We start from the raw sequence: 15513 nt of genomic DNA on the forward strand, positions 1-15513 counted from the left end.
TAGTATAGTGTCAAAAACATTTTACATTATGATACGGAGGGAGTAGTTTTGAAGATCTCGACATGAGAAATCCAATAGTGAAAACAGTTTAGAAGATAATTTTTTTAAAATGAACAAATCTAAAAAAGGAAAAACTTCCAAGTTATAACAAGCGACACAGCAAGAACCTACTCCCTCCGTTCGGAATTACTTGTCTCGGATATGAATGTATCTAGAACTAAAATACATCTAGATACATCCATTTCTGCGACAAGTAATTTCGAACGGAGGGAGTAAGAAGGTAGGGAGTGACCTTTGCTAGGGTTAACTCTTAACTAGTGATTTTTCTCTATTTAACACAGAGAGTGTCGAATAGGAAAGACCACTTTTTTTTTTGAGCAACCATAGGAAAGACCACATATGCATGCTGCTGGGTCGATAAGGATTTGGTCAAAAACATGGGTGCCCATTGAGCCCATCCAGGTCGCTAAACCCACCCGGAGCTTACAGAAAAAATCATTGGAAGTTAAATGGAAGCCCATCTCCTGACCGCTTCTTTGGATCACAGGATTAGAAAACAAAGGAATTCAAAAAACACATGAATTTGACGGGATTGTAGGTGCAAAACAGAGGATTACAAAATAGAGAAAAACTACAAGAATGGTCATTTGGATGGAATACAGGAAAAACACAGGAAAAGTGCCTCGATCCTACGCGAATCAGTGTAAAAAAGTGGTTATAGTGGATGTTGAAATTCCTATAGGATTGAGGTGTAGGAATGCATCTATAGGAATTTTGGAGGTGTGGTTCCTTTAATCCAAAGGACTTCATTAGAAAAAAATCCAATGGATTGGAATCCTCCAATATTCCTATGCCTTCAATCCAAAGAGGCCTTAAGGTACCCCAAGCGCGGGAAACCCAAATCCTCTCACAGCCTCCTTCCCCCAAAAAAATCTCCTATTCCTCCACGGCTCCGCCTTCCCCTCCCCTCCCCAAACCCAAAACCCTAGAACCTTCTCCATTCCGCTCCCTCGCGGAGCCTGGCCACCATGAGCGCTCCCATGGAGATCTCCTTCGACCCCCACCCTTCTCATCCCGCCCCGCCCGCCTTCCCCTCCAGCCCACCCCTGGAGCCCGCAGCCGCCGCCACCCCTCCCGCGGTCTCGTCCTCGCCGCAGCCGACGGCGGAGGCCGTAGTCGCGCCCACCCCGCCAGACGACAAGGTCCTCGTCTCAGGTAGGCGCCGCGACGCCCGCGCATTTCTGGCCTCGCCCTGGCGGCGCATGACTAAACCGTGCTCTGCGAATGCCCGATTTGGTTTCCCCGGCGTTGATTGTTTTTTTCCTTTTGCGCTTGCAGTTGAGGTGTTGCTGCACGCCACGAGTACGGCTCGCGCCGAGGACGTCCGAACGGCGGTCGAGAGGTCGGTGCTGTTCGGGTTACACTTTGTTTCGAGCATATTTTACTGTTATTTGGATGCTTGATGACACGTGGATGAATGAGTTGCTAAATGCGGGTTGGATTAGATGTAGTTTGGCACTGGAAAAGTGAAAATGTGCCATGATTCTAGGGAACGTGGTCAACAATCATCCTGTGATTTAGCAGTGGAGTTTGCTGAGTATGTTGCAGTAGGAAATAACAGACATGTTTGGTAAAGATAATCGCTGATGATGCAGCATATCGGATATTGACGTGGCAACTAGCAAAGTTAGGAATACTAAATTGTTTGTAATAGGCAATTAGGGTTTGCAGGGTGATTAATATTTTAGAGCAAAATACCAGATAACTTTTAAGTTTTACAACAGATTAGCAATTAGGTGGGGATTTCTGCTGTGTAACATGGATATAAGCTGATCATTTAAAAAATGACTGTTCACCATTTGCTTGCACAAATGATGGAGAAAGCTGTAAATGAAGTTAAAAAATCATATCATCTGTAGTGTTCTGTTCAGAAAAGATCACTGGAAACAGACATAAGCCAATCTTCATCATTGCTTATTGAGAGGCCGGATAACTCACCAAATCAATTCCAGAAATCTTATCATTGTTTCTTTCATATTAAAGTGCTAATCAGATCTGAGGCCATGGAATTGACAGAGTTTCTTGTAGACAGCTTCTTGGTTTAAGCTCATAGCATATATATTGAACTTGCACAGTTATCTTCTCTTGCAGGACATTACTGCTTGTTATTGCTCATACTTAACATTTACAAGTTGTTCTCTTATCAGGATGTTAGAATCTCGAAGTTTAAGCTATGTCGATGGTCCTGTTCAGATACCTCCAGACAATTCTTTTCTTCTTGAACATGTCAAAAGGATCCAAATATGTGACACTGGTATGATGTTTCACTTAGGCTGGAAAGTGTGCTTTCTTGATCTCAGTTATCTATGTACCTCTTCCTGAATGCCCGCTTTTCATGTAGATGAGTTGATTGAGAACCACAAAATCCTGTTGTTTTGGCAAGTCAAACCTGTCGTTCATGTATTCCAGGTATGCATCTAAATGTTTTCTGCCTAAATCACTTAAATCTTTGTTGCTAAATCTCTTCTAGTTCCTTTTAAAACACGGATGGTCTTTGGGTATGTTTACATGCTATTGCCGGCTATCTTTCTTCTTTGACAATTGACTGTTGGAATTGTTTCATCTTCACATCATAAGATATCTTTGTAATGCTGCTGAGGTACTGGTGTTTTGTTCTTTTCACTTAAAATTTCACATTTGTTTTCTCTTGAAACAACCGGAGTGATTTTCTAAATTAGACTACTGACCTCTTTCCAAGAGATATATTACTTCATGTCATGTTCTAAGTGAACATTTGGTTCAAATTCATCATCGCCTCAAGGCTCAAGCTGATCTAGTTATCTTGCAGTTGAGTGAGGATGGTCCAGGTGAAGAACCAAGTGAAGACGACACACTCTCTAGCTTCAATGAGTGGGCTCTACCTGCCAAAGAATTTGATGGATTGTGGGAAAGGTTTGGTTTGATCTCATTATCCTTTACCAGTTACAATTTCTGTGTTTTTTATTCTGTTGATGATGTCGTATGTGCTTGCAGCTTACTATATGAAGTGGGTCTCAAGCAGAGGTTGCTGAGATATGCTGCTAGTGCTTTGCTATTTACTGAAAGAGGTGTAGACCCATGCCTTGTTTCATGGAACAGGTAAGCATCTTTCACATCGTTAAGCACTTGGAGGCTTCACATGTCATCAGAAGTGGCATATTTTGGTTTTACTTTCCACAATAAAGCTGGTCATTACTGCCATGGAACTTTAGGGCACCTTTTTGTGTAGTTGGGTTTGCAGTTAGCTTCTGAAACCTTTAAATGACGTTCATGAGTACTTCCTGAAATTGTATCTGGACAGTGGACCACTGTCTCCTTCCTCTTCTTCAGTTCTTCACTTCTTCCTTGAGTCTATTGGTGGATATTGTTTGTTGGGATAGTTAATCAAGATGAATGTGCAAAATACTGCAAAAAAGAATTGCAGCTTAATTGTCAAGGGATACTCATTGGATGCAAAAGCCTGAACTTCGTGAAACTGAACTACTTACCTTTTAATACCCATGCAAATGCGTAACTACAACAACAACAACAAAGCCTTTAGTCCCAAACAAGTTGGTAGGCTAGAGCTGAAACCCATGCAAATGTGCACTTTCAGTTATATAAATTATTCTCTAGGAATATATAATTTATTTTGTTTTGTATTGTTCATGTGCTTTTTTACATACAATTGCAGGATTGTACTTTTACATGGTCCACCTGGAACAGGAAAGACTTCATTATGTAAAGCACTAGCTCAGAAGCTTTCTATTCGCTTCAATTCAAGGTTCTTGCTTAATGATATTCATGACTAGTGTTTTAATAAATAATGTGTTATTAATTACGGTCTCTTTTTCACCAGGTATTCTATGTGCCAACTAATTGAAGTCAATGCCCATTCATTGTTCAGCAAGTGGTTTTCTGAAAGTGGGAAACTGGTATGGCTTTTTGTGTTTATATCAATAATATTATCATGTATACGTTCATGCTGAAATCACATCATTAGCTCGTGGTAATTGAGTTTTGCTATGTTTTTGCACCATTTTGCATGATGTGGAAAATTCACCATCATATGATACATTTTGTAGTATGTAGTTAGTTTAGCCCACTAAAATTGTCCATTGGATATATCTTCATTTCTGCCTTACAATGTACATGCTATAATTTGTCCTTTTTAGGTAGCTAAACTTTTCCAGAAGATTCAGGAGATGGTGGAGGAAGAAAGCAACCTGGTATTTGTATTGATCGGTATGTTCATGACAAAACTGGTGAAATGACTAGATGGTCAATCTCCGTATGATCTGACTAGCTCAATCCATGCCTTGTTCATCTTATCTATGTGTTGTTAAACGGACTCCTCATTCCATTGCGTTTTTTACTTAAAGAAATGCCTCAATACTAATGAATAATGAACCCCATTGAGCTACATGACATGTGGGTGGATAAGTAAGATAGCAAATGATTTTGTCCTTTATGTGAATAGAGATAACATAGATCGTAAATGTTTTTAAAATCGAAATCAACACAATTTAATTCCCTAGGCATTATCTCCTAGTTGCAGACTAGCAAAATGCATTGTGGCACTCCTATAGAATTTTAACTAAACCTCATTTTAGATAAATTTGATTTGCAGCATGCTGTATTTGAACCCTTAATGTTATCTATGGCGTTTATGCATTTTAACACGTGATATTGCAGATGAAGTTGAAAGCCTTGCTGCTGCCAGACAGGCTGCCATATCTGGTTCTGAGCCTTCAGACTCCATTAGGGTAAAGTTTTCAGCAGTTTTCCTTTGCCATACACCTTTTATCAGGTAATGTTTACACTGTCTTCTTTCACTCTAATGTTCAGGTGGTAAATGCCTTGCTAACACAAATGGACAAACTGAAGGCTTGGCCAAATGTTATCATTTTGACGACATCAAATATCACCACAGCTATCGGTATTGATTTTTCGCCTTTTGAGTTTTTTCCTTTTATGACCTGAATGGCCCATCATGCCATTTTGTGTGCATAGTTGCCACATTTTTTGCATGATTATCTGCGCGTTTGGAACAACGGTGCTGTATATGATCAACATCTGGACAAATTTGGACATTTAGTATGTGTTTTAGTTGGTCAAGTGAATCACTGCAGTGAGGGAAAGATCAATTGCATAATAAGCATGTTTATGTCCGTGGAGCTGTCTATGTTTATAACATCACTTTTCCTACTTTTCTGAAGTAACTAATGCTACATTATTGATACATTTAAATTTAGATAATCTTGTTGCCATCGACAATGAGATATCAACTGTGCTCAGTACTGATGTCTCTTGGGCTAATAAAATTGCGTAATTGCAGACATTCATTCTATTTTCGATGGCTGTTAAGGAGAACAGCCTGTAGCCTTCTTAAACATCGTGTAGACATGCATTGAGTCCTAAAATCAATAAATTCTAACTCGTATGTGGTTTGCAGATATTGCATTTGTTGACAGGGCAGACATCAAGGCATACGTCGGACCCCCTACTCTTCAAGCACGCTATGAGATTTTGAGATCATGCATAGATGAACTCTTCCGAGTAGGAATTCTTACATATCCTCAGGTATTTGTTCCTTTTTGCCAACTTGGTTGCTGTAATACCACCGCTGTATCACTGTGAAGGTTGCTTGGAACTGCTTTGCACATGGGGCACTTTTTCTGAGCAAACCTGTATTTGGGACCTCAAAGAATTTATTTGTTTGAACTGCTGTATAGAATTTCCAGCTTTCTTGCAATCTTTAAAGGATTATTCCTCTCCAAATACAGGGTGGTGATTTGCCTTGCATTCTGAGCTATTCAACCCTGAAAGAGAAGTTGCACTGTCCTGAGGCTGCAGAACCCCATACACTTCATCTCTCCAAATTACTGCATGAAGGCGCAGAACTGTGCGACGTAAGTGATGAAGTTTACAGTTGCCTTACCTTTTTATTGCTGTAGATTAAGTGATCTGCTGTAATCAACACCAACAGGCTGATAATGGTGGTGATCTTTTTTCCATTCTCCCACAGGGATTGAGCGGAAGATCATTGAGAAAACTTCCTTTCCTGGCACACGCTTCTGTTCCCAACCCTTCGTGCTGTGACGCTGCTTCTTTCATGCACACGCTGATACAGACCGCGCGAAGAGAGCTCTTGGAATCACGCGGATGATTCCTCGCGTATTGCTTGGAGGAGCAAATGGTTAACGGTTGGATACGAGTACCTTGCCACTGATATGATGCATAGTTTGAGCTAATTCGAAGTCTGTTGTTCTGAGATACAAGCAAATCCATTCCATTTCTAGGTCTAGAGAAGTAGGAAGTCCAGGATATAGGTGCCGTTGCTGTTGCATTACTTTTGGTTCTCCTGTAAATTGTTACGGTGGGATGCACTACACCTCGAGGGACGCCGCATTACTACCTACATACATGAAGTTTCTCTTTTGCGGGGATTTACCTACATGAGTGCCATACATACTTCGGTGACTTGATCAGATCTGTTTCTGGTCATTGGAACTTGAAAAGGATAGCGTTTGTGTACCTTATTAGCTTTGTTTCTGTTGTTCTGGTTTTGCATGTTATGTGCAGGATGTAAATCAAAGTTGGCTGGACTGTTTGGCTTGGCCTCAGCCCTTCAGGCTTACTCTCTTCAGTCGCGCGCAGAAAGCTGAAACGAGTGCCAAGGTACATGACCGCGCATTCCTGTGATGGGAATATCCAAGAGAGTTTATTCTTCTCTACTGGTGCCAAGGGAGGTTAGTGCAGACTGCAGAAGCTAGGGTAAAGTCTCAACACCGCAGCTAAGCTTCAGTGATTCCAAAACAGCAAGAGTCATTATAACATCCCTGATTGAACCGTCAAGTCATTAACCAACAGTTGCTCCTATCAATTCGAGCATCCAGCCAAAGAAAATAAGGAGAGATACAAATCAAAAGACTCAGACCATAAACTGCGACTCTTGGCAACTTGATGGCGTGCGTAAAGCTACAGGGAGTGAATGTACATGAAGGAAATAAGAGTCATGACAATGTTTATATAAAATTTGCAGGCGCACAGGCCATCTTCAGGTTAGAACCCCGGATTTCACCTGTGCTGGTCTGGTTGGGTCATACAGCTCATACTACGTTACAGGATAAAGAGCTGGGGATGCTTGCCCCTGAACACTGAACGATAACGGTGTCGAGTAGTAGATCAAACTTCTAGTGACAAAATTGAATAGTGTGACACAACTAAAGGGCATGGAACGGCTGGTGTGTTTCGATTTAGTTATTCCCGAGTTATACATGTGAAAAGACCGCTCAAATAACTACATCATATAATTATTTTTTAAAATTTATATAATGATTTTATTAAAAAATAATTAAGTGTTGAATCATGATTCTAGCTCCGTTCCTGCCAAGCGTGCAACTTAGATAATGATCTAGCAGAGCATATATGCAACCACCATGTCACAATGTAGTTTTCTTTGAAATATCTTCAAACAGCTGAACTATTTCACATGTATTTTGTTTGATGACTACCATGCTTTTGATTTTGAATTATGACTGATGAATATTACCAAATTATGTTCAAACTATTGCTGTAGAATTTATATAGTTTGTGTATAATATAGAGGAGAAAGAGGCAAAAGTGAAGTAACAGGGGGACAGGATTTGGGAGCTATAGCTCGAGTACCATACAAAATCTGACAGTGACATGCATAGCAATTCAGAAGACCAGATTCCCTTTCCAAAGAAAAGAGGACCGGATTCCGGTTACATGGGAGTGATAACCACGAATAAGAACTGAGAATAAACTTTCAATGCATGCCGTTTAAATTGAAGGTAGCCAGCTACCCCCTCTGCAACACAAGGTGTTTTGCCTTGCTACAAAGTATCATGGGAAGAATAATCCTCGTGGGTTTCTCAATTATTTCTGAAATATATAATTGCCGATCTAACGCTGTACGGAAAAAATAGCACTCAAAAGTTGGGACCTGTAAACCAGTCCTCCAAAAGAATCGATTCTTCAGGCGTGCATCAGGTATCTAATCCAGATTAGCGATCACTGCATCAGTAACTTCCTGGGTGGTGCTGGTGCCGCCCAGATCCTTTGTCCTGTACTTGCCCTCTGCAATGACCCGCTTCACCGCAGTTTCCAGACGGTCAGCGAACGACGGGAACTGCAAATGCCTCAACATCATAGCGGACGACAGGAGCAGGGCGACAGGGTTTGCTTTCTGCTGCTCTACAAGATTGTCATTTCCCACATTTCCTGCAGAAGCACCTTGCTCGAAGATGGCATGATCCTGACCCACATTACCTGCAACACAAATGCAGCATCCATGGATCAATATGAACCTCAAACTTATGTTGGCTTACAAGAATAAACCTATATGTAGTTCATATAGACAAAAAAAGGCGGTGTCAAAATCATGTGCGACTACAAGTCTACAACACACTAGGCATGTCACACTAGTCGGCCCCCAGAAAAGTATTCAATAATACCAGGAAGGAAGTGTTGACCAGCATTTCTTGCAATTGACCAAGTTAATCCAATTAACCATTCGTAGTATGAAGTGACCGCAGAAACAAAGTATGCTGAAATCTTACCTCCTGGCATGACACCTGTTCCTCCAACAAGACCTGCAGCTGTGTTGGCAACCAAATTGCCGTAAAGGTTAGGCGTAACCTATCAAAAGAATGGAAAGATAGAAGTTAGAAAATCTGCAGTAACCCCAAGGAACGGTTTACTTAATAGGAGCATCTGAGAATACCAGGATAATTAGATACATACCATAACATCAAATTGCTCAGGCCTTGAAACAAGTTGCATGCAGCAGTTGTCAACAATAATTTCGTTATACTCAATACTTGGATATTTAGCGGCAATCTCACGGCAAGACTCCAAGAACAAACCATCAGCAAGTTTCATGATGTTTGCTTTATGCACTGCCGTGACTTTCTTCCGGTAGTTAAGGTAAGCATACTCGAAGGCATATTTGGCAATCCTCTCAGAGCAAAACTTCGTGATGACCTAAACCCAATCAGTAAGAGTAACAAAAAGGCAACAAAACAGACTTAAAAGGAAAGCATAAGTCGAGCAATTGCTTTCATCGATAATGTTTTGAGCAAGCAAACTCACGTCATTTAAGATAGAACTGATAATAGGCTTGCAAGGAAACATAAATGCAAGAAAATAAACACATATATGATGAATATTGTGAACATATACAGGGCAAATTTTCGGTGTATCTTGGTCTATTTGAAAATAATGGAAACGAAGCTAACGTCATGATATTCATGTTCTGTTGATATAGACGTCAAGTTCACCCATCTGTTTATTTGGGACGGCAGTAACTATTGGCTACTATTTCCTGGGATAAATACATCCAGAATCCATGATACCAACCTCACAGCATGTCACGTCATGGTTTGATCAAAATAATGACAGTGTATTATTCTACATAAGGCTACAGAGTTTTTTACTGATTACACTATTTGTAAATTCAGCAATGAGTTTTGCCGCCAAGTCAAGCGCAAATGCATAATGTTAAATGAATATCGCAATTTCTCAATAAACGAGGAAAATAAGGAAATTACTCAAATACAGTCAACACCGCCAAATCATTTACCTGGTAAACACCGACCCAATAATTCAATTAAATTGGTTTCTATAAACGTGCTAAGCTACACCACAAGTTTGGACAAGCAGAGCACATGCCAATCACTGGAGCACAATTCTTGCCAGAATCAGACTGAGGATTTGACTCCACATTTGGCAATTTTACACGGATCTACCCGCAATTTCAACATTATGAGGCATGAATGACTGCAATGATCATATAAACTATCAAGTAAACAGTACATTTATAAAAGCATCCTAGCAATCTACATCATCCTGGTCACAAATTCAGATAACTCAATTTTACACGTATTGTGATTGATAACTAACCGACAGCATCAGTTCATCACAGACAAATCATATATCTACTCTGACAGTTGCAGCTTTGCAATGGAAAACTTTCCTCTTAACCATGTACTAACTAGCTACGATATGCAAATCTAACAGTTATATGCTACCTCACAAGGCACATCATTCGCCAACCAATGAACATGTGAAGGAATCAAGATGAATCCTCTAAACAAACAACAGGGAGCGAACGATCAGGCATACCTTGAGGCTCTCGACGACCCCCGGGACGACCTCGTGCTCGAGGCCCGAGTACTCGCCCTCGGTGTTCTCCCTGATGACGACGATGTCGACGTTCTGGTGCCTGGTGGGCAGGCCGGGGACGTTGGCGCAGTTGACGAGGGAGGCGAAGAGGTCGAGCTCCTTGCGGAGCTGCATGTTGAGGGAGGAGACGCCCCCGCCGACGGGGGTGGCGAGGCCGCCCTTGAGGCAGACCTTGTTGCGGCGGATGGACTCGATGACGGCGGGGGGCACGGCGGGCATGTCGCCGTGGACGTCGTAGGACTCGAAGTAGACGGGCGCGTGCATCGCCTCCATGACCTGCTCGACGGCGCCGGTGACGAGGGGCCCGATGCCGTCGCCCGGGATGAGCGTGACGGGACGCGGGGTGCCGTCGCCCGGGCGGGGCATGTAGGTCACCGTGCGGCGCGCGCCGCCGCCGTGGCCCGGGAGGGGCGGCGCGGAGGAGACCAGGCGGCGGAGGAGCGGGGCGGATCGCCGCGCCATCGGGGGCTGGCTGGGGCTGCGGCTGCGGCGGGGCGATGCGGAATTGCGATCCGGTAGGCGGAGCGCGGGCGACCCGGAAAGGAGGGAGGAGACCGGGGCAGAGGGAGGAGAAAGGGACGGTGGAGATGGGTGCTACTTGAGCCGTTTTGCGGTTCGGACCTTGGAATTGTTGGGTATTTGCGAACCTTTAAAGCCTCGTCCGCAAGAATGAGAGACACGTCTCTGGCATGCGGGCCCATCACCATCAAGGAGACACGGATATTGTTTTCGGTTGAGAAAATGGTCGACAATGTCGGTGCACAGAAATACGTGCAATCGTATCGTGCTGATAGAGAAACGTTTTTTTTTTTAGAATTGCTGATAGTGAAACGTTCAGACGAATGGAACTTGGAACCCAGCGACCTCATGCAAGCGAGCGATCAAACAAACGTACATCAGGTTTCTCAAAAGAAAAACTATCACATCAGCCAAGTTTTTTCTTTCTTTCTTACTTTGGCACATGTATATTGTTAATTCAAGCAGAGCATTTCGCATACGATATTATATTAAAGAGGGCCATCATGCTACTTTAAGCATGGCTCGACGAACGCTGACCCGGTAACCAGGCACCAAGTACAGCTCCATTTTGCATATAAAAGCATACTAGAATGGCAAATCCAGACTGGACTTGAATCTGCTTAACCGCATAACATGGAACACTAACGCATTCAGCTATCCAGGGGCGGTGGCGAAATGATGCCACGTCTCACATTCGCATGCATGAAAAAAAGAACTGGTTTCACAGTTACTATCCTAGTCTCCGCATCCTTTGAACCCCTGAATCTTCTGTTCAAAAGAACAAACATGCGATACTGGTTTGGAAGTCCAGAAAGCATCCAGCCAAAAAGAGGAGGAAATAGGCAGGCACTTCAACTCAAGATACAGTTCAAGGATCCCGGCTTCAAATCTTGCGACCTCTCTTACAGAACCTCTACACGCTGCAAAACAAGACGAAAAGAACGTCATAACAAGCTTCAAGTAATGGAAACGTGCCATCACAACACATCACGATCCTGGCTAATCACAAACACGGGTCACCACTAATATTCAAATCAAGCCTTACAATCTGCTATGTGTTGGAGAGTGAATGTGAAGACTAAAATTCAGGTTCAGGGCATTCTCATTGAGGATCACAGATAACATGCATTATATGGTTATTATACCACCACACAGCGAAAAATAAGTGGACACTTAAGATGCAACCTTATATAATCAAATACTGCTCCCTAAGAACAATAATAATTATTCACTAGCGGTTGAGAGTACATGGAAAGCAAGATCCTTACTCCAGTGTGTTAGCCCAACACACACGTGAAAGCAAATAAATAACATACATATAGAAGATAAGAATTTATCAGGTGATGCCGTAGAACCATTCAGGTTCAACCAACCAAAGTGAAGGAATAGGGAGATGTCAAGTAAGGATGCAAAACAAATGAGTAGCCAAATACCAGAATGATCCAGGATAGAAGGAAGTTACACGTATAAAACAAAGTGCTAATAGGTAAGTCAGGTTTACCTTGCCGAGAACAAGATCTCTGCCCTTACTCCAACCCAGCAATTTTTCTCCTTTCCAATATGTTCTTCCTTTCCTACAAAAAAAAAAAACATCAGCACAGACATGGTGAACAAAATAGTTGGCTAATGTCAGTAACGTATCTAAAGATAAACCTTGCAAAACTGATGATGAAGGAATGAACTGGTAGAAACAGGAGCAGCAAATAATAACAATAGCATGCATCCGGTTAAATCTGAAGACATGTTAAAACCTGAATCTGTAAACGATATTGAAGACTCAACATAAATGTCTAATTCTAGTTCATGTCTGGATGCTCCCTTTCAGCAAAGCTACATGGATAAAGATTTTCGATATCACATTCAAACAAACTGAACTTCAGCAACATGTGAACACATGTGAACCAATAAACCTATACACTAGCAAAGATCAACAGCATCAATGGTCCAACCTCACATAGCTTATCCAGCAACATGCACACAACATAAACTACTAGAATATTAACTACTAATCTCTAATCAACCCTCACATGACATACATGACGGATATAACCATTTCAGTCAGCAATAAAAATGGCAATTAGTACAAGTACTCCCTCCGCCCGGGTTTAGTGGCCCTCGTAATTTGGGTCAATTGACTAACAAATATGATGTATACCATACAAAAAGTATACTGTTGGATTTGTATTCGAAAGAGATTTCCCACGGTATAACTTTTTATGAAATATAGTGTACATTTTATCAGTTAAACCTATGGTCAAACTTTGATTGAAAATAAGAGGGGGCCTAATAAACCCGGACAGATGAAGTACAAGATTAATGCACACTTCAGTAGTGTAGTTGCAACTGTACATTGCACGATACTTTCCTATAGCTATAGGTCAACACTTAAACTCACACAATAGCACAGCTTGTACATGTAACTGCTCAAAGTGTTACCAACTAATCATCCAGAAAAAGCAAACTACCACTTTGTTTTGACATTTGATAGCTCGAATTGTCACATTTATAACACAAGACATCGAAATGCTCTTGAAATGAGCTCTCCAAAAGGACGTACGTAGAATGACGTATTAGCTACTTCTCCAACTCGCTTATGAGGTCCCACTCTACCATTTTCACATTTTGCAGCTCAGCCCTCACGAGATTCTGACAGATGCTAGCAAGAATGCAAATTTTGTAGAAGAAAGAGATGACATGTGCAGATTAAAGAAAACGTAGTAAAATCTATAAATGCTGCAATAAGATGAACTGACACTCTATGTCCTGTACATGCACAATTGCACACACGGGCATGGATATGCAATGCAAGCATATTACATACCCATGCAGCGTTTTTTGAACAAACAAATGCTACATTGTTCACACAATTTATAAGCACTTAACTTAATAAGAAGCAAGGGTTTTCTCTAATGAATAAGATCTGATTTAAACATGGAAAAATAAATCACGCGAAAAGAAGTTGGTATTAGTAGTTGGCCCTGCTGTTCGAATCAGCATGCACTACAGAGAACGGTTTAACCTTTTTATCTGGTAAGTATTTCGTATGAAACTCTACCTTATTAGCATTTAAAGGGGAGTCAAGTCTTCAGGATCAAACCTAAGTTATATCCAGTGTGTCAACTAAAATGCCAAAATTCCTTGGATTCTGACTCAAATATGTGCACAGTATTGGTTCCCTTGCAAAATGTCGTTTCATGTCAGTCCAATAACCGACGCACAACCAAAGCAATGCATTTTTCCACGCACGCAAACAAATCAATTTTACAGAAACATATGAAGCAAAGCATTCAACAAATTAGCACCTGACGGCGCACCAGCTTCTTGCCCCCCTCCGCCTCCCGAGCAAGCCTCTCCAGCCTCCTTAGCATCCCAGAATACATCTCCTCCACCTCGGTTGCTTGCCCCGTGGCCGAGGCCACCAAGGCCTCCACCCTTCCCAGCCCGAACGCATCCATCATCCCCTCCATCGCCTTCTGGTCTCCGATGCTGAAGCCCTTTGCCGGCGGACGCGGCAGCCACGGCATTGGCGACTCCGCCGCGAAGGTGTGGTATTGGCCCCGGAAACCAGGGCCCACGTTGACCACCTGGAGGGAGGTGGGGAAGAGGCGGGAATCCACGAGGAGGAAGGCGCGGTAGTCGAACGAGTGGATGGAGAGGTTGGAGGAGGCGGAGGGGGCTACGAGCAGAAACACGAGGGGGTGGGTGAGGGCCAATGATTTAGACAGGGAGCGGGCGACGGCGACCTCGCGCATGGAGGGGCGGCGCGCCGCGCTGCGGCGGGAGGAGAAGAAGCCCACGGTGGCTGGGCGGGCGGGGGAGTAGGGCTGGAAGCGGCCGAGGGCGTCGGAGAGGGAGGAGGGTCGGGCGAGCGAGGCGTGGCCGGTGATACAGATGGATAGGGTTGGGGCGGAGGAGGTGGCGCCGGAGTCGTCGTCGTCGGAGAAGGAAGGGGGAGCCGTGGGGCGGGCGGCACGGCCAAAGAGTAGCCCGTCGCAGTCCCCGGCGGCGGTCCCGCAGCAGTCGAGGAGCGCCGCGAAGGCCTGGCTGGAGACGGAGAGCTTCGCGGCGGCGGCCATTTCTGGACTGCGACCAGGGGTTTGGCCGTTCGGGGGCTGCTTCGGCCTTAGACTAGTTACAATGGGGAGTAACTTAAAGCCATGTACAATGGTTCATAAGATAATTTTATCTTAAGTTTTACATTTAATTTAGAGATGACAAAAAAAACTATCTACAATGGGTCATTTCTTAGCCTTATCTTCAATAACTATCAGTTCCTAAAAATATGGTGAGACATATTGTGCTAAGAGATCATCTCTTGTCTTATCTTAAATAAGAGAAGACAAGCAAGCCTTCTCTTATGAGTTATCTCTCCTCCACCTCATTATTTATCCTAGATGGCACTCCTAAGATAGCACCATTGTACATGCCCTTACAGGCTATGTTACTATCTCCACAGTAAGTAGTAACATATGTGTGTTGTCATGTTATGGTTCATTTATTAGCCTATAGACTCATATTGTCTTGATATATGTGATGTTACAGTAACTAGTTAAGTTACCACCATCATCTCTCTCATCATTAAATATGTGCCACATAAACAAAATTATCTTAAAAAGTGTGATGTTACTAGTGATGTTAGTCCCACTATGGCCAGTCTTAGGAGCGTGTATTTGCAGTGTGTTTGATTGGGGTAATTAGAATTACGACCGATAATTAAAGGGTACGAGACTTTAAATCTATTACTTCCTTCATTTTTATGTTGTT

At 42.7% G+C, this 15513-nt stretch overlaps 3 protein-coding genes across 6 annotated transcripts; 1 reads left to right on the top strand and 2 right to left on the bottom strand.

Moving 5' to 3' along the window:
• The first annotated feature begins 909 nt into the window (after positions 1–909).
• Positions 910–6475, top strand: LOC123189535 (pachytene checkpoint protein 2 homolog). Its single transcript, XM_044601971.1, has 14 exons — positions 910–1215; positions 1339–1402; positions 2208–2314; positions 2402–2469; positions 2849–2952; positions 3034–3138; positions 3713–3802; positions 3878–3953; positions 4194–4263; positions 4714–4784; positions 4867–4957; positions 5474–5601; positions 5805–5930; positions 6047–6475. The coding sequence occupies exons 1-14, from the start codon at positions 1029–1031 to the stop codon at positions 6185–6187; spliced, it is 1428 nt and encodes a 475-aa protein (XP_044457906.1). The 5' UTR covers positions 910–1028; the 3' UTR covers positions 6188–6475.
• A 1166-nt stretch (positions 6476–7641) lies between these two features.
• LOC123189536 (isocitrate dehydrogenase [NAD] regulatory subunit 1, mitochondrial) lies at positions 7642–10837 on the bottom strand. 2 transcript variants are annotated; one of them, XM_044601974.1, is made up of 4 exons: positions 10171–10837; positions 8791–9018; positions 8607–8685; positions 7642–8316 (listed from the first exon to the last, which is right to left on the bottom strand). In XM_044601974.1, exons 1-4 carry the CDS (start codon positions 10690–10692, stop codon positions 8042–8044), a joined length of 1104 nt encoding a protein of 367 aa, XP_044457909.1. In that variant the 5' UTR covers positions 10693–10837; the 3' UTR covers positions 7642–8041. The 2 variants fall into 2 exon arrangements, with proteins under 2 accessions (XP_044457909.1, XP_044457907.1); XM_044601972.1 differs by having other exon boundaries at positions 8791–9030; positions 10171–10834.
• Positions 10838–11296: 459 nt separating this feature from the next.
• On the bottom strand, positions 11297–15012 carry LOC123189537 (uncharacterized). 3 transcript variants are annotated; one of them, XR_006495883.1, is made up of 4 exons: positions 14052–15012; positions 13847–13925; positions 12251–12323; positions 11297–11669 (listed from the first exon to the last, which is right to left on the bottom strand). XR_006495883.1 is itself a non-coding variant. In XM_044601975.1 (3 exons), exons 1-3 carry the CDS (start codon positions 14823–14825, stop codon positions 11663–11665), a joined length of 849 nt encoding a protein of 282 aa, XP_044457910.1. In that variant the 5' UTR covers positions 14826–15009; the 3' UTR covers positions 11297–11662. The 3 variants fall into 3 exon arrangements, 2 of the variants coding, with proteins under 2 accessions (XP_044457910.1, XP_044457911.1); XM_044601975.1 differs by lacking the exon at positions 13847–13925 and having other exon boundaries at positions 12251–12318; positions 14052–15009; XM_044601976.1 differs by lacking the exon at positions 13847–13925 and having other exon boundaries at positions 14052–14979.
• Between the last annotated feature and the right edge of the window lie 501 nt (positions 15013–15513).

The sequence above is a fragment of the Triticum aestivum genome, chromosome 2A (assembly GCF_018294505.1).
Source record: "Triticum aestivum cultivar Chinese Spring chromosome 2A, IWGSC CS RefSeq v2.1, whole genome shotgun sequence".
NCBI lineage: Eukaryota > Viridiplantae > Streptophyta > Magnoliopsida > Poales > Poaceae > Triticum > Triticum aestivum.